The following is a 24,395-nucleotide window of genomic DNA, read 5'->3' on the forward strand; positions in this document are numbered from 1 at the left end:
GCAAGATGGCCTACTCGCAGCTCTGCTTAGAATCCTAATATGTCCTAGCTGCAGGGCATTGACCTTCTCATTTCACAGATGAGGATGCTGATACCCAGAGAGATGAAGTAACTTCCCTGAAGGTCCCACAGCACTTTGGCAACGGGGCCAAGATTTTGAACTCAAGAGCTTTATCATATCATACTGGCCATTAATTCATGGTTGGCCCAGAAGCTGTAAAGAGAATATATGAATAAATACTTACCAAAAACATCACAATTACAGATACCAATTTTAGAACTAGTCTGAGTACGAAATTGGAGGTTATGAACAAACACACAGTCCTTTAGTAGGTCAGTAATATCAACAGTCCTCATTTCATGGTAAACAGGGTTTAGAGGAATCATGTGTGTTTTTCTAAGAAGATGTGGACTGGAAGGGACTGTCATACTTTGGGGTTAGAGGAGAGAAAGAAATGAGGAGTAAAAGAGAAGGAAGAAAGGGAGCAAAAGCAAGCACAGCACAGAAGGTAGTGGTGGGTGAGGAACAAGATGATTAACATAAATGCATTAAACATACAGCATTCAGCAAAGACGAGATTTGGGGGAGCAGACAGGCATTACAGACAGACAGCAACCAATGGGTCTCAGGAAGGGGCATTCCCAGCAAATCAGGCAAGTGAGGGAGATGGGTCAGAGGAACAGGGAGGTTTTCAAAGACTGACCCACCTCATCTGGGTGTGAAACATGGATTTCACTGCCTCATGACTGAAAAACAAAACAGACACCCAAATGGAAATCATTATCATCGGCTCATCCCATACAGCTAGCAACAGTGCACAGCATTCCAGGTTATGCCATCAAAGCTTTGGCCAGCACAACCAACTCTCTCCCAACCCCTTCTAGCTGAGCTCCCTTGGCAAGATGTAGCCTGGTATAATGGAAAGTACATTTGATATGAAACGAGAAGTTCTGGGTTCAAAAGGACTCAGCCTTGGGCAAGTTACTTCCCTTCCCTGGGCCTTGATGTTTTCATCTGTAAGCTAACAACAAGACTGTCATAAGACAATGAATTCAAAAGTAGAGGGCTACCATATTTTTCAACGGCAGGGCAAAAAAAAGCATGCGAACCATTCATGAAAGATGCTCCTGGTTGCCCAGGCAAATTTGAACACCAAATCATGGGCAAATCGGGCTTAGAGTAGCCCTTCAGAGCCTTAGGGTCTTCTGAGTGGTTCGCCAATAGGGCTTCAACTTCAAGTCACCAGCAGCATTGCCACCAAGAAGCAGAATCAAACAATCCTTGGATGGTTTACTCTGGCTAATTTCTCTTTAAAATGAAAGATTGAGGGCAAGAGGAGAAGGGGGCAACAGAGAATGAGATCGTTGGATGGCATCATCTACTCAATGGACATGAGTTTGAGCAAACTCCAGGAGACAGGACGGGACAAGGAAACCTGGCGTGCTGCAGTCCATGGTGTCACAAAGAGTTGGATAGGACTAAGCGACTGGACAACATCAATTTCTCTTTTAATGAAATAAATGTTCCTGCAGGCATTCTTTTCCATAAATAAGTGAAGTAGAGTGCTAAAAAATCATATGGGAAGCTACATATTATTATCCCTCTAAACAAGCATCTTGGGCATAAGGGTGGCCTCTTTTGATGTCTGTCTTGGGAAGAGTTTGAATATGTCTGGAGACCAGTCACACAGGTAGTATGTAAAAATTGCTAGGATTAGAATTGGACTCCTAACATCACAACAAGTATTCTTTCCACTATGGCAGGCACCTAGACTGTTACTGCAAAGTCATCTTCTCTCACACAACAGCCAAGAAGCTCGGGTACCGCGTGTCTGCTCAAAATTAGAGGATGCATCGAAGCCAGAGTGGACACTGGTGATGATCTGAAGAAAGGGCCCCTCAGGTTTCTATGGTAGTGACAAGAAGGGCACTGGCTCACCACCACTTACGGGAGGGGTACCCAGAAAGACCAGTCCCACTTGTGAATTTAATCCTCCCTGCCTACCAGGGTAACTCCAGACACCAGTCCTTCTGGGGAGGATTCCATGAAGTCCAGGCCAGGGACCCCAAGAGGTTTAGGAAGGGAAACACAAATATACTGGGAAAAGACTGTCATCTGGGTCCAAAATAAACTTTCCTGTCTTGAGGGACTTTCTCAAGTGCTCAAAAGCCTCGTGTCATGCATGCCCTTGCTTTCAGAATTAGGAAGGAAAAGGGAAATCAGAGTCCAGGCTCCACTGGAGCCTAAGCTTGTTTCTTGGCTGAGAACCAGAAACCATTATTTTTGGGGGCAAACCTGCTCATTGTTGATGGCTTATAGTCAACTTGCATCATCATAAGAGCTCGTCTCTAACAGTAAAAGAAATATTTCTTAGGCCTTATATCCCCAGTAGCTCAGACAGTAAAGAATCTGCCTACAATGCAGGAGACCCAGGTTCCATCCCTGGGTCAGGAAGACTGCCTGGAGAAGGGCATGGCTACCCACTCCAATATTCTTGCCTGAAGAATCCCATGGGTAGAGGAGCCTGGTGAGCTGCAACCCATGAGGCCACAAAGACAGACACCAACTGAGTGACTAACAGTTTTCTTTATATCCCCAAAGCTCCCCCTGTCTGAACCATGGACAACCTGGATTCATCATGTTTTCTGACTCTTCTCCATTTGCACCCCACCTCAAATTCTGTTCTCTGCCCTTCAGTCCTCTGATCTGTGCCTTCCAGGGGGCGAGGGTGAGCTCTGAAGTTTTCATAACCAGATTCTTTGGTCATCTGGCTTCTGGTTTAGCCAATGGGAGGAGATCAGAAGGTGGGAGGAGAGAGAAATTGGGGTATTTAGTCTCTTGGCTCCCTCTCTGCCTGACCACGGTTCCAGCTGTGGCTGGTTTCTCTACAGGCACAGCTGAGCTGTTGGGCTGGGGGACAAACGGCTCCCTCCCATGGCTACAGCTCTCATCAGCCACAGAAACAGCACTTCCTCCATCACCCCTCCAAGTCTAGAGGAGGTCATGATTTCATGTTGCTGCCCAGACCCTGGACACCTCACCATTATTTTGTCAGTTTCTTCAGCTTTACCCACACTTCTATCAATTGCCCTTTTATTAAATTCTCTTAGGGTAACCCTTGAGTGCGCCTTCTGGTTTCTGCTGGTAACTTGACTAACACATGCTCCTGACAGGCGCCTTCTTGGCCAATGATGCTCTGCAATGACCCCTAGATAGAAAATCTCAGGCTTCAAGTTTGAAATTACACAGTAGTTAGAGGTTTATTTAACATATCTCAGCCACCTCAAGAAATATACAAAGACTCAGAAATCACTTTGCTACCTTCCTCATTACATTTTTCCTCTCTACACTTATTCTGGAATAAAATTTCAATTTTCTATCCAGATGAAATCCATGCTAGTTCAGGTCCAACAGTTTACTTTTGGTTTAAGTCAAGTGTAGAGATGATACCCTACTGTCTCCCCATCCCTAGCACACCAACCCAAGTTAAAGACATACTCACTTGCCATTGTTAAATATGACAGTGCAGTTGGGCCAACAGTCATGGTTCACCAGGGCCAGGTTGGGGAAGACGCCCACGCCCACAGCCTGCAGGCCTCGCTGGTCACTGAGTGTGAAACCATTGCAATTAATCTGCCCAGAAGAAAAGATGAGAGTCAGCTAACAGACCAGACATAGACTTGGTGCAGAACACTAACCAGCTGTTGAAAGTATTTTAAAAATAGAAAACGTGGTCTCATTCTGGAAATGCTTAGAGAGTTTGGAAACAAAACAGTTAGTCTCCTGATCTCTATGTGATTCCAAATGACCCTCAAGATGAGTACCACGTGAGAGTCTCAATTTGCACCATTACCTTGAAAGTCTAGGGTAGCTGTATTCTTAAAAAGTCCAAGATAGGAATTCTCTTGTGGCCCAGTGATTAAGACTCATTTCCTTCACTGCCATGGGCAGGGGTTCGGTCCCCGGTTGGGGATATAGGCTCTCACAAGCTACACAGCAGTGCCAGAAAAAGCCCCGAACTGCCTCTTGTGTTGCAGAGATTGTGTACAATAATAAAATAATATCTGGGACACTGGGATGGTTAATTTTATGTCAATTTGGCTGGGCTGTGGTGACCAGATATTTGGTTAAACATGATTCTGTATGTTTCTAAAAGGTGTTCTTTGGGTGAGGTGAACATTTAAATTGGGAGGCTTAGAGTAAAGCAGGTTAGCCTGCACAATGGAGGTGGGCCTCATACAATCAGTCGAAGACCTTCATAGAGCCAGACTGATTCCCCAAGTAAGAAGGAATTCTTTCAGCAGACTGCCTTTGTACTTGAAACACAATTCTCCTTTTTGGGTCTTCAGCCTACTGGGCTACCAGCAGCCCCTACAATCACAGGAGGCAGTTCATTAAATCTCTTTCTCACTCGCTCTCTCTTTCTACACACACACACACACACACACACACACACATCCTCGTGGTTCTGTTTCTCTGGAAAACTCTACTACAGAAGCACTGGCACGTGGGGAGGACTCTGAGGTGCTGAGCACGATCATACTATTTTATTACGAGAACTCCCTCCTCAGCCCACTCACCAGCAGCCCAGCAGGCACTCAGCCTGCCAGATGGGAGACAAGTTCCCACAGCCCACAGCCTGAGTCTGCTGACCCACTGGGCTCCCATCCCCTCCTCCCTCACGGCTTCAGAAGGCCTGGATTTGTGGCTCAAGACAAAGCCCTCCAGAAAGCCCCTACTCTCCTCTCCCTGCATCCCCATGATCAACCCATTAGATCTGGAAAAAGGAAGAATCTTATTTCCAAAGTGCCGGGTCAGCAAGAAGAAATAGTGACTGGATCTTCATTTTCTTTTCTTTCAAGATTTGGGGGGTGGAGGGAGGTGGACCATGTTTAATCTTTATTGAATTTATTACAGTATTGTTTCTGTTGTTCTGGTTTTTTTGGCATGAGGCATGTGGGGGTCTTAGCTCCCTGACCATGGATGAAACCCATGCCCCCTGCATTGAAAGACAAAGTCTCAAGCAATGGACCACCAGGGAAGTCCCCCTGGGTCTTCATTTTCAATGTGGAGTAGAGAAAGTATAGAAGTGCAGATGAACAAGAAAGTAAATCACCATCTAAATATGCGGTGGGAGATAAAGAGTAGTTTTCAGGTGGGATGTTGGTTTCAGACCCCACGGGAATGACCTCATAGTAACACAAGACCAGAAAGAGAACTGAGTGAGAGCTACTCATCTAAGGCCTCCTTTGCCCTCCAGAGCTTTTCTTGGCTTCCCCAGTCCACACTTTATCTTTTGATGCAGATCATTTTTAAAGTGTTTATTGAATTTGCTACAACATTGCCTGTTTTGTTTTGTGTGTGTGTGTGTCATGTGTGATCTTAGCTCCACAACCAGGGATTGAACCTGCACCCCCTGCTTCGGAACGGGAAGTATTGACCACTGGATCACGAGGGAAGTCCCTCCCCTTCCTCTCTGACCTGGCAGCGCTGGGGTCGCTGGCCCACCTCCACCCCACCCCATCCCCACGTTGAGCGAACTCCTACGCACCACACCGAAGATATGGGAGATGTACTGCATGCTGAACTGCTGGCTCTGCGGCGGCCAGTACTGCAGGAACGTGTCCACGTCCAGCCGCAGCTCCTTCTGCTCCTCCTCCCCGAAGTGCTCCACGTGGTTCTGCAGGTCGTCCACGGAGACCAGGCAGCCCTCGGTGAGCCCGCTACCCTCTCTCTCCACCCGCCACATGATGCGTGCCGCCAGCCTGTGCAGAAGGGTGGAGTGAGTGAGGCCTTACTGCGATCATTATTTCCACAAACACTTGTGGAGTGCCTCCTGCTGCCTGGCGCAGTGTCGGGCTCAAGGTAACAGTTCTGAACTAGATGGATGGAATTTCTTGTGTTGTGAAGCATCTTAGAGTGGTGGTTGGTGGTTTAGTCACTAAGTCCTGTCTGACTTGCAATTCCGTGGACTGTAGCCCTCCAGACTCCTCTGTCCATGGGATTTCCCAGGAAAGAATACTGGAGTGGATTGCCATTTCCTTCTCCAGGGGATATTCCCCACCCAGGGATCAAACTCAGGTCTCCTGCATTGCAGGTGGATTCTTCACTGACTGAACTATGAGGGAAGCCCTTTTAGAGTCGGGGAGACCTAAGTTGAAAAGATAATCTAAACCAGTGCTAAGTGCTATGCCCAAAATCAAACAGGGTGACCTGAGTGGGAGCGGGAGGGGAAGCCAAGGTGCTCAGGGGAGGCTGGAGGAGGCACACGGGGCTGCCAGTGGAGTGAATAGGAGCCAACTCTGTGCAGATGGGGAAAGAGCAGCAAATACAATGGCCCTAAAGAGAGAGAGAGCTTGGCATGATTAGAAGCAGCAAAATGGGGACTTCCTTAGTGGTCCAGTGGTTAAGACTATGAACTTCCACAACAGGAGACATGGGTTCAGTCCCTGGTTGGGGAGCTAAGATCCCACATGCTGCAGGGTCCAGTGAAAAGAAGCAGGGGGAAAAAGAAACAGCAAGATGCTGGGGCTAGAGAGCAAGGAGAAGAAAGCAAATAAAGGTGAAGACGGAAACGGAAGCCATATTTTGTGGTCTGGGAAGCCATGAGAGGGGCCTGGGGACACAGTGAGGTCTAGTTACCTGTGTCTCTCCTGACCCTGCGGCTAACTGAAATGAGCACTGGAGAAGTCTGATGACTCCACTTCTTACTGTGTGACTCTGGGCAAGTTGCTTGCTCTCTCTGAACCTCTCCAATGGCGAGTAAAGTGAGGGTAATACACATTCCATGCCATGCTAACCTCCAGAGTGCTGGTTCTCATACTGCCCTCCCTTTACAGAAGGCAGGAAGAGACCAAAGAAAGAGGTCCACCACTCCAGATTGGTGGTGGCACTCTGAACCTGCAGGGCACTCACTTAGAAAGCTTGTCTTGGGTGACCACAGATAAATAGATCTTTCACAATACACATGTATAGCAAATCAACACAATGTACAATATATTTTAAATATCAATATCTTACGACTTAATCAATTACACCTCAATAAGAGGGAAATTTATAAGTAAATAAAATTGCACATGAAATTACAAAAAGAAGGAATAGGGGAAAAGAAGAAGATTTCAACAGATGGAACTAAGGGGGACAGGAGATGGGGAGGCTGACTAAGCAATTTCATTTTGCAGTTTCCCATAAGTTACCAGGATATGATGATTCCAGTCTGGGCTTTAACTTCACAGTTAAAATGCTCAGTTCAAATGCTTCAGCATCACCATCCCCATCTCCTCCACTCTCCATTGCCAGCTTCATAAGCACCTACCTGCAATCTAGCATCAGGTCCTACCCTGGCAGAGCCTCCTGGACTTAGTAGCTCTGGTATTAAGGTATTGGCGCAGAGATTTTTGCAAATGCAAATGCATTTCAGGTATTTGTACTGAGTCCAAAGGGCTAGTGTACAACCATGGGGACCAGTGGAGCTGTGATAATTTGAAAAGTTCTATTTTGTTTAAAGAGGTTAGTTGCTATTGAGCTCTCATTTTGCCAAATCTTCACTTTTTTTTAAGAGAAGCCAGAAATCTTAATTTTTTTAATGTGCAACTTGCTAATTTTTTGACATAGCAGGTCAGTTTTTAATTAATTTTAATTAGAGTATACTTGATTTACAGTATTGTGTTAATTTCAGTTGCTAACCATAAGTTTGTTTTCTATATCTGTGACTCAATTTTTATTTGGTAAATATGTTCATTTGGACATTTTTTTTTTTTAGATTCCTCATATAAGCCATATTATATGATACTCAGATCACTTTTTAAAAATTAAACATTGAGGAGCCACACAGAACAAGTTTGCAGCCAGCTCCACCCAGTGGAAATTCCCTCATAAATGGGCTTCCCAGACCAAGTGGGGCGGGGCTTCTCTGATGGCTCAGATGGTAAAGAATCCACTCACAATGGGGGAGACCTGGGTTCAATCCCTGGGTTGGGAAGAGCCCCTGGAGGAGGGCATGGCAACGCACACCAGTATTCTCACCTGGAGAATCCCTGAGGACAGAGAAGCCTGGCAGGCTGTATTCACGGAGTCGCAAAGAGTCGGACACAATTGAGTGACTAAGCACAGCCCAGATCGAGGGAGAGCACAGAAGCAGCAATTGTAGTCTGTTTGGGGCTTTCTCTTGATTTGCTCTCAGCCCAACTTGCTTGGACCGAGGCGTGGTGCCCCCGCTGCCACCCGACTCCTCACCTGACATTTGGAAATGCAAAGCCCCACCCCAGGGCCCAGCTCTCACCTGATGTTCTCGTTGGGCACCTTGCCATATCTCTTGATGGCCGAACATTCATTCTTGTGGTTCAGCCAAGCATCTTTCTGGCAGGTGCGGTCACAGTAGTGGGCAAACTTGCACTGCCCACATCGGTGGAGCTTCTCCTGCCTCTTGAAGCAGGTGTGGCACACAACATTCACCAGGCTGGAAATAGGGGGAGAAAACTCTGACCATGGGGCACCACACCAGCTGTTGGGAGACTGGCATTTGGGTATGGGCTCAGTGGGCTGTCCTTGCCTTTCTCAGCTTCAGAGTCCCACCTTTCAAAATGAGGGGCTTGGGTTTCCAAAGGTCCCTTCCAGCTGTAACCATTCTTTTTTATAATTTTATTTATTTATTTTTGGCCCTTCTGGGTCTTCATTGCCGCGAGGGCTTTCTCTAGTTGCAGCAAGCAGGGGCTGCTCTTTAGTTGAAGTCCCGGGGCTTCTGAATGTGGTGGCTTCTCTTGTTGCAGAGCACAGGCTCTAGGGCTCCAATAGCTGTGGGACTCAGACTCTAGAGCACAGACCCAATAGTTGTGGCACATGGGATTTGTTGCTCCACAGCATGAGGGATCTTCCCAGATCAGGGATTGAACCCATGTCTCCTGCATTGGCAGGTGGATTCTTTACCACTGAGCCACCAGGGAAGCCCTGTACCTATTCTTTTGGCAGATATTTTTCAGTGAAACTAATGAAAGGGACACTGTTGAACTCTGCATATAAACCCTCCAGGTTAATTCAGTAAGTATAGATTTACGACCTGTATGCGTTAGGCACCGGGAATATCGCAAGTTGCTGGAGGAACAATTGAACTGGGGTCACCAGGCAGCATGAGCAGCACTATAGGAGGAGGGACGCAGGGTGTTCATGGATCACAACATAGGAGTTCCCCTTTAGGAACCGGGGACGTCTTCTAAGCCAAGGGAGTGGGTGGAAATTCCTCACAGTCCTCTTGCTGAAAGTCACAGGTCATTAGCACCATGGCATGGGAGAGAGCATTCTGTGTCACGTGTCCTTCTCGTTGTTGAAATAGACTGTCCTTTTCTCCAAAGAATAAAAAAGTCATAATTATCTACAGTATAATGGGACATGACCTGTTTTACCCAGAATGACATCTACATATTTATGTCACAGTTCTGTGTGTTTAGCAAGAGTGAGAATGACAGAGTTGCTGATATCACCAGTGTTACGTGATGTGTTCTCTTGGCTCAGAGAGAAAGTGGAAGTGATGGGTGGCCAACTCCACAAACCGCTGTGAGGTGCAATGCCAGTAATTAATTATAAAGTGCTCAAGGCTTTGAAAGGTTAGTGCTTACTTACAGGTTAGGTTATTCCCATAGTACTGTCTTCCTCACTCCCTTGTATTCCCTGAAGTTTTCCCAATGAGAGAGGAAGAGTAGAATTACTTATAATTGTGCAGAATTGCAGCCCGTTAATTACTATGCCACTACTACTACTTGGACCAGGAGAAGGCTAGGGACAGAGCCCCAGGATACTACAGTAGAGACCTCACCCCATACTGGGTGATGGAGAGACCTTTACAACAATGTATACAATCCCTTATCAGGCCTTGACTCAATTCAGCCACCAGTTCAACAATCTCTTGCCCTCATTTTGTCTCATCAGAGTCTTTACAATCACTTTGTTATAATAAATGTTTAATTACAATTCAACTTCCCTGGTGGCTCAGACAGTAAAGCATCTGTCTACAATGTGAGAGACCTGGGTTCGATCCCTGGGTTAGGAAGATTCCATGGAGAAGGAAATGGCAACTGGGAAGACAGTGATGACCTATACACTAAAGGGTTGCTGTGACGGTTTAACAAAAGAGAATTGCTTAAAAATATCTCTGAAAATTGCAAAGCACTGTGTAAATGGGACTCTTGTGGGGACTGAAAAAATGAGACTAAGGAGGAGAAATGTGGCTTGGTGAAGGTCATCAGCTAAGCTGGCTGGCAGAAGCAGTCTTTCTCTTGGAATCTAAGATGTGGTTTTAAGTGGGAAGGGATAAACTAGGAATGTGGGATTAACAGATACACACTACTGTATAGAAAATAGATAAACAACAAGGACCTACTATATAGCGCAGGGAACTATATTCAATATGTTGTAATAACCTATAATGGAAAAGAATCTGAAAAAGGATATATATATGTATAACTGAATCACATTACTGTATACCTGAAACATTGTAAATCAACTATACTTCAATAAAATAAATAAGTCAGAAAGTGGTATTAGAACTTTGTTTATTTAATTATAGTTGATGTATGGTATTATATGTCACAGGTGTACAATGTAGTGATTCACAAGTTTTAAAGGTTATACTCCAATATAGCCAATATTTTGTCATAGCTATAAATGGAGTATAACCTTTAAATTTTGTCATCACTGTCTTCCCAGAGATATTATTCTCACAGGGGTCCCTGGTGCCTGACACTGTTCCCAGCACAGAAGGCAGAGGAAGCTCCCAAACCTACCTGCTTTGTGTACAGCCCTGAGTGTGCCCTGCCCCAGCCAGCGGGTCCCTGCTCGCTCTTTCCTCTGCAGCCCTGGGTTGTATCATCTGTCAGAGTCAAGAGGGATGGAAAGGCAGCTGCTGCTCAACTCCTTGTATGGAAATAACTGGTTCCTGAACAGATAAATGCAAATAGAAGGCGCCTGCAAGGTGGACGAGCCCTCTAAAAACAGAGCCAGAGAGGACTGGACCAACTGTTCTGGCTTCCTGGGCTACCTAAAAACTTGTAGCCTGAGAGGAGGTCTCCCCTTAAAAATTGCAGGGGAGAGCATCTGTCTTAAAGAAATCACATCTGGGAGGGGGGTTCAGGATAGGGGGACACATGTATACCTATGGCCAATTTATGTTGATGTATATGAAAAACCATCACAATATTGTAAAATAATTATCCTCCTATTAAAATAATTAATTTTAAAAAAGAACATCGCATCCCCCAAGTACCCAGAGAACTTTACAATATTTTGAATTCCTTCTTCCTTCCTTGTTCCTTCCCATCTTTCTTCTTTTCACAAGTTTTTATTGGGCATCATTTGCAACAATGTGGATGGACCTGGAGGGCATTATGCTCAGTGAAATAAGTCAGAAAGAGAAAGATAAGTAATGTTTGTTATCACATATATGTGGAATCTAAAAATTAAAATCAACAGATGAGTATAACAAAAACAGAAACAGACTCACAGATGTAGAGAACAAACTAGTGGTTACTAGTGGGGAGAGGAAAGGTGGAAGGGTCGTGATAGGGGTACGGGATTAAGAGACACAAACTACTGGGATTTCCCTTGCAGTCACGTGATTAAGACTCTGCGCTGCCAAATGCTGGGGGATGCAGATTCAATCCCTGGTTGGGGAACTAAGATCTCACATGCTGTAATGCAGCCAAAAGATAAAAAATAAATAAAATTTTTAAAAAGAAGGTGTTGGTTTTAAAAAAAAAAAAAAAAGTCTCATCATAATTGATAATGATTCCATGATCCTACCACCTCCTTCTGTAAAGACATATTTTTTAAAAAAAGAAATACAAACTACTATGTATAAAATAAATAAGCTGTAAGGAAATAAGCTAGAAGGATACAACACAGGGAAATATAGCAAGTGTTTTGTAATAACTTTAGATGGAGTATAATCTATAAAAATATTGAATCAGTGTGTCATACACTTGAAACTAATATGATATTGTAAATTATACTTCAAGTTTTGAATTTTTTGTTTGTTTTATGTTTTTTACTATATATATTTTTTTAAAAGTAAATTAAAAGTTCTAAGTGTATTAAAAACCATTTATTGAGCATCTGTTATGTGCCTTGCCTTGAGCTAGCTGACAGAGATAAAGAAGATACAGACTTTGCCTTCAAGCAGTCCCCAGTTTGGGCTGGTGCATAAACACATATAAGGAAGGTGAGGCATGCCCCCCAGGAATCCTGCTGCAGGATTCAAGGTCAAGGAAGGAGGAACCTGGGAAGGCCATCACCAAGGAGGCCGGGAGGCATGGTTCTGACTGTCTGAAGATGAGCTGAGTTATACATAGAAGGTCAAGTGCTCTGCCACGGACAGGCACTGGCATGAGTCAAGGGCTTCCATGGGGGGAGCAGTCAGGGCAGGTGTGTCTAGGAGACAGGAGGAACTGTTTGACAAGATCACATTACTGGGAAATAATGTTGGAAAAATGACTGGACTGTGGGGGACCTAGAATGCATCTTTCAGTAATAAGACCTTATTCTGCAGCTAGAGGGGCTGGGATGGAGGGGACAGAAGAGGTCCAGTGGAGGCTTCTGTAGAGAGGAGAAACATGGCCAGAGTTGGGATACTCTGTTTCTTTTTGCTACGGCATCTACCTAATGTCATTTTTAAAAAATTGTATTTGTTTGCTTTTGGCTTTGCCGGGTCTTTGCTGCTGCTCGGGCTTTTCTCTAGCTGTGATGGGGGGATGCTCTCTAGCTGCAGTGTGTAGCCTTCTCACTGCAGTGCCTTCTCTTGTTGCAGCGCATGGGCTCCAGGCGAGTGGGCGTCGGTAGTGCTGTACATAGGCTCTAGAGCTCCGTAGTTGTGGCATTTGGGCTTTGTTGCTCCACAGCATGTGGGATCTTCCCGGATCAGGGATCAAACCCTGTATCTCCTGCATTAGCAGGTGGATTCTTCACTACTGAGCCACCAGGGAAGCCCTCTAATCTTGTTTTTAAATGGCCCATGTCAATCCTTAAGGGATTCACATTTGCACAATTATTTACCTTAGCAGAAGTTAGGTGGTGTATATCCCTAGACCAGACCTAGAGATTTTTAACATTTCTTTAATTAAAATAGCAACTTTCAAGATTTTCTCTGCCACAGCTCCCAGGAAAAGGCTCACACACCTCACTCAGACCTGGATGCACCTCCCACACTCTACCAAACCCCTCTTCCCAGACTCAGAACACATCTTCAGATGCAAATGAGAGGTGACATTGTTTGGGGGACAACTTGGCATTTGACCTAATCTTTGCTTAAAAACACAAGCTGGAATCAAGATTGCTCGGAGAAATATCACTCACCTCAGATATGCAGATGACACCACCCTTATGGCAGAAAGTGAAGAGGAACTAAAAAACCTCTTGATGAAAGTGAAAGTGGAGAGTGAAAAAGTTGGCTTAAAGCTCAACATTCAGAAAACGAAGATCATGGCATCCGGTCCCATCACTTCATGGGAAATAGATGGGGAAACAGTGGAAACAGTGTCAGACTTTATTTTGGGGAGCTCCAAAATCACTGCAGACGGTGACTGCAGCCATGAAATTAAAAGACGCTTACTCCTTGGAAGGAAAGTTATGACCAACCTAGATAGCATATTCAAAAGCAGAGACATTACTTTGCCAACAGAGGTCCATCTAGTCAAGGCTATGGTTTTTCCTGTGGTCATGCATGGATGTGAGAGTTGGACTGTGAAGAAGGCTGAGCACCAAAGAATTGATGCTTTTGAACTGTAGTGTTGGAAAAGACTCTTGAGAGTCCCTTGGACTGCAAGGAGATCCAGCCAGTCCATTCTGAAGGATATCAGCCCTGGGATTTCTTTGGAAGGAATGATGCTAAAGCTGAGACTCTGGTATTTGGCCACCTCATGTGAAGAGTTGACTCATTGGAAAAGACTCTGATGCTGGGAGGGATTGGGGGCAGGAGGAGAAGGGGACGACAGAGGATGAGATGGCTGGATGGCATCACTGACTCAATGGACGTGAGTCTGAGTGAACTCCAGGAGTTGGTGATGGACAGTGAGGCCTGGCGTGCTGCAGATGGGGTCGCAAAGAGTCGGACACGACTGAGCGACTGAATTGAACTGAACTTGCTTAAAAAGCTATTATCCCCAAACTTCTGCATTTAAGGATTAGTTAATCAAGTTTAGCAACACAGCTCACTATGGGTCACGTGACATATCAACATGTCTGACCTCTGCAGATGAATTAAAGTGCCAAATTAAATATATATGTCTAAATCTACTCTGTGGTTATCCTTAACATCAAATGCAAATGTTGAAGACTGTAACCCAAATACTTGCACAGTTACTCACTCATTTTCTGAACTATCTGTTCAGGAATTTCTCTAATCCCTTTATTAAATTATTTCCATTTATAGCATCATTTATATCCCACCACCTACCCATCAGCTGTTACCAGGTTAAGGTCACACATGTATTTGTGCATATGCCATGGTTAATTCTGGTGTTCGCACGGGTCCACATAGAATTACATGGGCTGAAAGCCCAGCCGTCTCTGCTGGACCTGAAGAAGCGCAGAGCTGGCTTAATTTTCAAAAAAGCCCAGCTGACAGTAATTTGTTCTAAAATATCCTTCTTTTCAAACTCTTAGACTTAGAGAATGAACTTATATTGTTGGGGGAAAGGATGAAGAAAAGGGATAGTTAGGGAGTTTGGGATGGACATGTACACACTGCTATATTTAAAATGGATAACCCACAAGGACCTACTGTACAGCACAGGGAGCTCTGCTTAATGTTATGTGCAGCCTGGATGGGAAGGAGTTTGAGGGAGAATGGATCCATGTGTGTGTATGGCTGAGTCCCTTCGCTGTTCACCTGAAACTGTCACAACTTTGCTTGTTAATTGACTATACTCTAATACAAAATAAAAAGTTAAAAAAAAATCTTTATTTTTCTCATATTTTCATCTTTGATTTTCCCTGCTCAGATGGATAGATAGGTTCTCTTGGGCACTTCCAACTCTTTAAACAGAATTATTTAGGAGTTGGTCAAGAACTTTAAAAAAAAAATTCACTGTCCTTTTCACTTTTTAACATCATGTATGACAAATTGAATTAATAGAAAATGCATTTTATTGGTTAAAGTAAGCTGAAAAATAGCCCCCCAAAATGTCAATGTCCTACTCCTGGAAACTACATGAATTACCTTACATGGCAAAAGGGACTTGCAGATGAAATTAAGATTAAGAACCTTGAGGTGGGGAGGTAATCCTGAATCATCTGGGTGAGTCTAACGTAATCACTAGGGTCCTAACTAAGAAGGATGCAGGGGGTCAGAGGAGAAGATGCTACACAAGTGCATTAAAGATAAAGCCCAGAGATACAGGCAGCCTATAGAAGCTAAAAAAATCTTGGAAACATAGTCCTGTTTTATTTCAGATAGTAAATTTGTGTTGTTTAAACCACAAAATTTGTGATAATATTTTATACCAAGAGTAGAAAACTAATTGGGGCTTTCCAGGTGGCTCAGTGGTAAAGAATCCACCTGCTAATGCAGGAGACATCAGTTTGTTCCCTGGGTCAGGAAGATACCCTGGAGAAGGAAATGGCAACCACGCCAGTATTCTTGCCTGGGAAATTCCATGGATAGAGGAACCTGGCAGACTACAGTCCATGAAGTTGCAAGAGTCAGACACAACTTAGTGACTAAACAACAACAAAGGAAACTAATACATTGGTTTATTATTATAAACATTTTTTTCCTGTATCAAAATGAAAGTGTTAGTCACTCAGTCATGTCCAACTCTTTGCAACCCTGTTGACAGTAGCCCTCCAGGCGCCTCCGTCCATGAATTTCCTCAGGCAAGAATACTGGAGTGGGTTGCCATTTCCTTCTCCAGGGAATCTTCCCAACTCAGGGATTTAACCCAGGTTTTCTGCATTGCAGGCAAGTTCTTTACCATCTGAGCCACCAGGGAAGCCCCTTTTCCTATATGCTGCTGCTGCTGCTAAGTCACTTCAGTTGTGTCCGACTCTGTGCAACCCCATGGACGGCAGCCCACCAGGCTCCGCCGTCCCTGGGATTCTCCAGGCAAGAACACTGGAGTGGGTTGCCATTTCCTTCTCCAATGCATGAAAGTGAAAAGTGAAAGTGAAGTCGCTCAGTCGTGCCCGACTCTTAGCGACCCTATGGATTGCAGCCTACCAGGCTCCTCCGTCCATGGGATTTTCCAGGCAAGAGTACTGGAGTGGGGTGCCATTGCCTTCTCCTTTTCCTGTATAGTCACATGTATATTTCTGTTTCTTACCTACAAGTCTCTGGATCTAACCTTTCTCAGGCCCCAGAACCAGATCTTGATTCCTCTGCAATTAATAGATGCATATTCTTTCTTTTATTATGACTAAATATTAATAATTGACAAGAACAAAAGAAAATTAGGTAGGCAATGGTAGGCCCACTTGTGAGGGGTGGGTGGTTGGGGAGGATAGTGAAAAGAAATGACAGACAAGATCCTGGGAGACTCAACCCTTGCCCTGCCCTGTGTGACCTGGGAAAGCCTCACTAAGCCTCAGTTTCCCCATCTGTAAGAGAGGGGACTTGAATTAATTCAATGGGTCTCAACCTTCTTCTGGGTTGAGGACCATTTTGAAAGTAATAACTTTCTCCCCAGAAATAAAAAGCATGCATGCACATCCACATACATTTTGATCCTCCCGTCACAGGTGCTTCCCTAGCTAAGGATCCAAGAACCCAGGTCAGGAACCCATAGGCTAGAGATTCTCTAAATGTAAGACATCTGGGACTTTATCAAATAAAAAAAAGAAAAAATCGAATAGTATTTTTGGCTTCTAGAACTGCCCATGGCCACTTTCCTTATGAAAAGTATATTCGTTGTATGTGATGCTAAACTAAATCAAAACAAGCTTTATTCCTATATTAGCCTAACACCCCTGTCTTGCCACACTGTAGTCCCTTGCATGTCCTGAAAAAAAAAAACTCAGAAAATCTCAGACTGGAAGAGATCTTCAGGGTCCTATGATCCAATTCCCCTCTGTGGCCCAACTCGTACTCTACATCATCTCTGTTGTCATCAAGAAATACACACTTCCCACCTCCAGACTGCCAAAGCCCTGTTCTACCTAGAAGGCAATAGAAACTCAGTGTCGGGGGCTTAAAAGCTTACAGATGCTCCAGGGAAAGATTTGGAACTGATAACATCTTTTTTGTTGTTTAGTCCCTCAGTCATGTCAGACTCTTTGTGACCCCATTGACTATAGCATGCCAGGCTTCCCTGTACTTCACAGGGAAAATAGACAAATTGCAGAAGAAGAAACGTAATGACCAATAGGCATATTTAAAAGACCTTTCACCTCCTTAATAATAATAAATTCAAACAAAATAATTCTGGGCTTCCCTGGTGGCTCCGTGGTAAAGAATCCACCTGTCAATGCAGGGGACACAGGTTCGATCCCTGGTCTAGGAGGATCCCACATGCAGCAGAGCAGCTAAGCCCTTGGGTCACCACTATTGAGCCTGTGCTCTAGAGCCTGGGAGCTGTAACTACTGAGCCCACATGCCCTCAAGCCTGTGCTCTACAAGAGAAGCCACCGAAATGAGAAGCCTGAGTACCACAACTAGAGAGTAGCCCCTGCTCACCCCAACTAGAGAAAAGTCCACAACAAAAACCCAACACAGCCAAAATAAATAAACAAATTATACTAAAAATAATAATAATTATAAAATACATTTTAAAGATTAGTGTTAGTCACTCAGTCGTGTCCGACTCTTTGTGACCTAGTGGACTGTAGCCCGCCAGGCTCCTCTGTCCATGGAATTCTCCAGGCAAGAATACTAGAGTGGGTTGCCATTTCCTTCTTCAGAGGATCTTCCCCCAGAGATCAAATCGGGGTCTTCTGCATTGCAGGCAGATTCTTTACCATCCAAGCCACCAGGGAAGCTCCTAAAAATGAATCTGTCTGCCACTGCAGGAAGACACAGTTTCAATCCCTGGTCTGGGAAGATTCCCACATGCCGCAGGACAACTAAGCCTATGTAAAGTTAAGTACAGAGCAAAAGGAGAAGACAGAAACCTTGAACAACTCAAGCTTATCCACCATGCTTGGGGTCTCACCCACTTTCAAAGACCAAATCCATGAAAGACGACTCCTTGGTAAATTGACCTTATCCACCTACTTTGCCTTCATCCCCTTCCAGCATGAAACTCAGAATCCCCAAAAAGCATGACACACAGGCTCCCTTCTAAACGTCAGTTTTGGTTGATGCACAATGGCTGCCTGGAGTACCCTGTTAGAAAGAACAGTGAGGCCAAGTTGGAGTTAAGGAAGAAGGTGTTGCCTGATTGATTAGCCATGTCTCCCAGGGATCCTGGTGCCCAAGTGCTGCTCATTTGCCGGTCTCAATGGATTATCTCTGTTTTATTCTTGGCCTTTTATGTTTAAGCAGATGACCTGTTTTTCCAACCAAGCAAATTAAAGAGATTCTAACCAAACTAAGGGCTATATAATAAAGGCCTGAAGAGCTGCTCTGAATGCTAAGCCCAGTCTATTCTAGCAAAGACACAATTCAACTTGCAAGTCAACATGACACAGTGCAGCATTATATTTTAAAGCTAAATATCTCATGCATCATAAACCAGAAATTCCACTCCTAGGATACACACCCCATGTATCTGTTCACCAAGAGATACAAACAAAAATGTCCATAGCAACTACTTGCAGGAGGATGGAAACATAAATTGTGGTACATACATATACAGAGCTTACTCATTTTGTTAGTTACACAAAACCATATGGATAAATAATAGAAGAACATTTGAATGAAAGAAGCAAGAGCATAAAACCACCTATAACTGTATACCCCGGTTTAAAAGATGAAAAAAAAGCTATAAAAACTAAATTATATATTGTTTAGGAATATGTACATATATGGCAAAACTATCATTGAAAACATAGGGAAATAAGCAACACGAAATTCAGGAGACTACTATAGTTACCTTTGGGGCAAGTATGGGACAGGATAGGGAAAGATAGGCAGGATGAATGTAATAGAATGTTCTCATTAAGTAGGATGGTGGTTTCACAGGGGTTCATTTATTGTAATGCTTCATGTATGTTCGTGCGTGTACTCAGTCACTCAGTCGTGTCTGACTCTTTACAATCCCATGGACTTTAGCTGGCCAGACTACTCTGTCCATGGAATTTTCTAAGCAAGAATACTGGAATGGGTTGCCGTTTGCTACTTCAGGGGATCTTCCCGATGCAGGGATCGAACCCTCATCTGTTGCATCTCCTGCATTAGCAGGCAGATTCTTTACCACTGTGCCACCTGGGAAGCCCTGTAATGATTCACAGAATATATACATATACATATATATATATATATATATATATATATATATATATATTTCATGTATTGTTTGCAAGAAGAGATTTTCATTTAATGCACTACTCAACTAAAGATAAAATCTTCATTTTGGAAGGTAATGCAGATAGCCTGGTTTGCAGTAACACAGTGTTAGAAAATGCTTCTTTCATAGGGTGACTTTTGTGGGTCACCTGGTCCTACTTCCCCAGTCAGGTTCCTCCCTTCCAGTGGCTGAATCTCATCAGGAGCCTAAAATTGGAGTGAGGATATGATGAGCAAAGCTTTCCTCTGATGCTTCTCTAGGCTGTCTCAGGTACACCTGAGCAGTTCCCTCATCTTTGCAGTGATGAATTTGATTTTATCTCTTATTTTTTAATTATGAAGCAGTCATTTCAATTTCCATATTTCTTTCTTTTTTATTCAAATATAGTTGACTTGAAATGTTGTATTAGTTTCAGGTGTACTGGGTAAATCACTTTAAAAAATAATCTTTTCGATTTTTTAAATCATTTTAAAGATCATTTACTCTAATCATCCTAATCTTTATTACTATTATAACAATGAGATTTTATTAACAGTTTATCTGCAACATGCACTAAAGTTGTTTTTATATAGTTATTACTTCAAATGAATGATGAATTTTTTTATAATAAGAAAAACATGTAAACAATCTGAATGTCCATTCATAAAAGAATGGTCAGAAAGTATGCAGTCTTAAACTCTACAAAGAGAGTATAGTAACACAGAAGATACCTAAATCATTAAATGAAAATCTTCCCAAGTCGGGAAGTGGTAAAAAAATCTGCCTGCCAGCGCAAAAGACACAAGACGGGGAGGTTTGATCCCTGGGTCAGGAAGATCCCCTGGAGTTACTCCAGTATTCTTGTCTGGAAGATTCTACAGACAGTAGCTTCGTGGGCTATAGTCCATGGGATCCCAAAGAGTCAGACATGACTGGGAATGCTCGAAGTTTAGATAAGATCCCAACTAATAGTACAAATAAATGAAACCTATGTTTTAAAATGGGTTTCCCTTGTGGCTCAGTGGTAAAAAATCCGCCTGCCAATGCAGGAGACTCAGGTTCAATCCTTAGCTTGGGAAGATCCCTTGGAGAAGGGAATGGCAACACACTCCAGTATTCTTGCCTGGGAAATCCCATGGATAGAGGAGCCTGTGGGGTCACAAAGAGTCAGACACGACTTAGTGAATAAACAACAACAACATTTTAAAATAAGCTGGAAGGAAATGACCACCATGTCAATGCTAGCTTCATGTGAAGATACATTTTTCTCTTCCTAAGTTTTACTCTTGTAATGGAAGGAAAATCCACTCAACTTCGGACACTCTTGAAAGGGAAACTGATTGGCAATACTGGTTTTTAGGGAGTTGAAGACACCCATGGATGTTCTATAAAAGGCAAGATGGCGACTCAGTAGTAGTAGTAAGATCATTGTTCAGAGTTTCTGTGTTTCTAGCTTTTTCTGTCTTACTTCTGAATCCAATTGATTCCTCAACTGCCCCCAACACACCCACACAAGTAAATAAAGTAAGACACACTCCCCCTGAAGAAGTATTACTGTCATCTCAGCCTCTCTAAATTCCTCAGCTGTAGCTAGCCATACACTCCATTCACAGCCTTTTCCCTGAAGGTCTTGGTGGGCAGGAAGAAATGAGAATTTGAATGCTACTTAAATTATCTCTGAAAAGCTGTGAAGATCATGGCATCCGGTCCCACCATTTCATGGGAAGTAGATGGGGAAACAGTGGAAACAGTGTCAGACTTTATTTTTCTGGGCTCCAAAATCACTACAGATGGTGACTGCAGCCATGAAATTAAAAGACGCTTACTCCTTGGAAGGAAAGTTATGACCAACCTAGATAGCATATTCAAAAGCAGAGACATTACTTTGCCAACAAAGGTCCGTCTAGTCAAGGCTATGGTTTTTCCTGTGGTCATGTATGGATGTGAGAGTTGGACTGTGAAGAAGGCTGAGCGCTGAAGAATTGATGCTTTTGAACTGTGGTGTTGGAGAAGACTCTTGAGAGTCCCTTGGACTGCAAGGAGATCCAGCCAGTCCATTCTGAAGGAGATCAGCCCTGGGATTTCTTTGGAAAAAATGATGCTAAAGCTGAAACTCCAGTACTTTGGCCACCTCATGTGAAGAGTTGACTCATTGGAAAAGACTCTGATGCTGGGAGGGATTGGGGGCAAGAGGAGAAGGGGACGACAGAGGATGAGATGGCTGGATGGCATCACTGACTCAATGGACGTGAGTTTGAGTGAACTCCAGGAGTTGGTGATGGACAGGGAGACCTGGCATGCTGCGATTCATGGGGTCGCAAAGAGTCGGACACGACTGAGCGACTGATCTGATTTGATTCTCAGGATGGTCATACAGTGAGTCAACCACCAAATCTAGATTATCAGAGACCATCTTAATTTAGACCACATCAGTGTCAGTCAGGTCACCCCAATTTGGGGGCTCAGAGAATACTGTCATAATGTTATCACAGTGGAGGGTTTTTTAAAAATAAAGATTATTACTACTGGTTCAGGAAGATCCACTGAAGGAGAGTATGGCAACCCACCCCAGCATTCTTGCCTGGAGAATCCCATGCACAGAGGAGCCTGACGAGCTACAGACCACGGGGTCACAAAGAGTCGAACACAACTAAAGCGACTGAGCACGCACGCATGCAAAAGTGTAGTGGTCAAGTATGGACAGGACTGTAGGGGAAATGGGAATGTAAATTTAATAGATTCTCTTTGGAGGGCCTGTTAAAATGGAAAACAGCACACCCCAAGGCACGGTGATTTTTCTCCTAGCCAGTTCGCCTAGAGAATAATCACACATGTATGCAAGTGGACATGGTCAAGGATTTCAATCACAGAAACATTTGTTTTTATGAAAAATTGGAAACCACCAGATGTCTCTCAACGGGGCAATAGATTTTTGAAAGTTCATATATTCATATGGTAAAATACCCACAGCAGTTAAAATTGGTGGTCCATATAGCATATGGATCAACGTGGATAGATCTACATGTTGAGGGAGGGGGAGGAAAAAAAAAAGCCCACAGATCTTTGAGGATTTAAAAGAAGTGGCTATAGATTTAACGGTTCCCATGAGGATAAATATCAAAACATGTTGTTTAGTGAAAGGAGCAAGTTCAAGGATAACATCGAAAGTATGATATTATTGGGAGTTCCCTGGTGACCTAGTAGTTAGGATTCTGTGTTTTCACAGCCATGTCCCAGGTTCAATCCCAGGTCAGGGAACTGAGATTCCCCCAAACCACACAGTGTGGCCAGGAAAAAAAAAAAAGTATTGTGCCATTTCTGTTAAAAAGAAAAAACAAACTACAGCTATGCATTTTGATAAGTACAGATATATATATATATAGGTATCTATCTATCTATATATATATATCTATACCTATTTCTACAGGTAAAGAGATGTAATAGTACAAGAACATTCTAGAAGGAAACACATTAAAATTAAAACAAGGATTACCTCTGAGGAAAGACAGAGGAAACTGGGACCTGGGGTGGGAAAGGTGAAACAGGACTACAGGTCATTGGTGATATTCTAATTTTCAAAGGTAAATGGATTCCAGTGTTACTTGTGTGTTTGCAATTACTTTTTTAAAGTCTCAGCAATTACTTAATCTTCTAATATATCTATTACACCTCAGAAGCAAAAAATATGGAGCCTTCCATAGAAGAATGTCTCCTAGACACCACACCCCCTTTTCATTCCCTTTCCCTCCACCATCTCCACTCACAGCACTCCCACTCGGGCAAGTTCACTTATGTTCTGAGTGCTTGTGTTGTGCTTAGTCGCTCAGTAATGTCCAACTCTTTGCGACCCCATGGACTGTAGCCCGCGAGGCTCCTCTGTCCATGGGATCCTCCAGGGAAGAAAACTGGAGTCGGTAACCATTTCCTTCTCCAAGTGATCCTCCCCACCCAGGGACTGAACCCAGGTCTCCTGCATTGCAGGCAGATTCTTTACTGTCTGAGCCACCAGGGAAGCCCAGTGTCCTGAGAGTATGCCCTAAAGCCTTCAATCACCTTTGCAACCCTCCTAGGCACTAGAGCAAATCCCATGCAGAGAAAGTAACGCCAGCAAACAGCTGTGCATGTACCCGTCATTATCAATAGCCACATGAATTGTATCCCTTCCCATGATTATTTTTTTATTAATTGGAGGATAATTCCTTTACAATGTTGTGTTAGCTTCTGCTGTAGAACAATGTGAATCAGCTATATGTATACATAACCCTCTCCCTCCCACCCTAACCTTATCCCCCCTGCTCTGGGTCATCATATCACCAGGCTGAGCTCCCTGTGTTACACAGCAGCTTCCCACCACCTACCTATTTTACGCACAGTGGTGTACATATGTCAGCGCTACTCTCCCTCAATTTTGAGAGCAAAGTATTTGAGAGTGTGGCACTGGCCAAATCACCAGGAGTAAAGAAGGCAAGAACCCACATTCCATACCTGTCAAAAACCACAGCGGAATAAGCCCGCTCGGCAAAGATGATGTCAGCAGCACAGAACTCCTTCGTGGCCTTCAGACCTCTGCCTTTGCCCTCAGCAGTGAAGACCTCCACATTCTCCATTCCCCCTATTGTCATCTCAGAGTCTTCGGGCAGCTCGGCAGATATTTAAAACTGAGCCAAGTCCCTTGTCCTCGCAGCTATTTCAGCACCTTCAGCATCCCAAAGAGCAAGTCTATAAATGGACAAGCACCTCCCCTTCCCTACCCCCTCCAGCCCCTGGGCCCTCTCTCACTCCCCCTTCTGCTTCTTTTCCTGGAGACCGGGATGGGGGAGGCCAGTGGACAGTGACCCAGGAAGGATCCCCTCCACCGCCCAGCCAAGCTGACGAAGTAGAAAAAGACCATGGGCTGGTGTGCTTCTCAAATTGGGCCTGAAAACTTTGGAAAAGTTCCTTTGCAAGGAGTAGTAAGTCCTGGATTGCAGTCGTGCTCAGCTTTAGTTGGAA

The 24,395-nt window shown here is 43.9% G+C and overlaps 1 protein-coding gene across 2 annotated transcripts in view; it reads right to left on the reverse strand.

Annotated features, from left to right (window-relative positions):
• SMYD1 (SET and MYND domain containing 1) overlaps window positions 1–24,391 on the reverse strand; it is a 49,082-nt gene extending 24,691 nt beyond the window's left edge. The window contains exons 1-5 of one of the 2 annotated variants that reach the window (XM_027555482.1): window positions 23,889–24,391; window positions 8,282–8,458; window positions 5,552–5,765; window positions 3,503–3,633; window positions 708–746 (exon numbers count right to left, since the gene is read on the reverse strand). In XM_027555482.1, the coding sequence (XP_027411283.1) occupies window positions 708–746; window positions 3,503–3,633; window positions 5,552–5,765; window positions 8,282–8,458; window positions 23,889–24,025 (698 nt within the window). In that variant the 5' untranslated portion in view covers window positions 24,026–24,391. The remainder of the gene's footprint in view (window positions 1–707; window positions 747–3,502; window positions 3,634–5,551; window positions 5,766–8,281; window positions 8,459–23,888) is intronic. The other variant, XM_027555483.1, reaches the window with a different exon arrangement.
• Between the last annotated feature and the right edge of the window lie 4 nt (window positions 24,392–24,395).

Source organism: Bos indicus x Bos taurus, chromosome 11 (genome assembly GCF_003369695.1).
Source record: "Bos indicus x Bos taurus breed Angus x Brahman F1 hybrid chromosome 11, Bos_hybrid_MaternalHap_v2.0, whole genome shotgun sequence".
NCBI classification, from domain to species: Eukaryota; Metazoa; Chordata; class Mammalia; order Artiodactyla; family Bovidae; genus Bos; species Bos indicus x Bos taurus.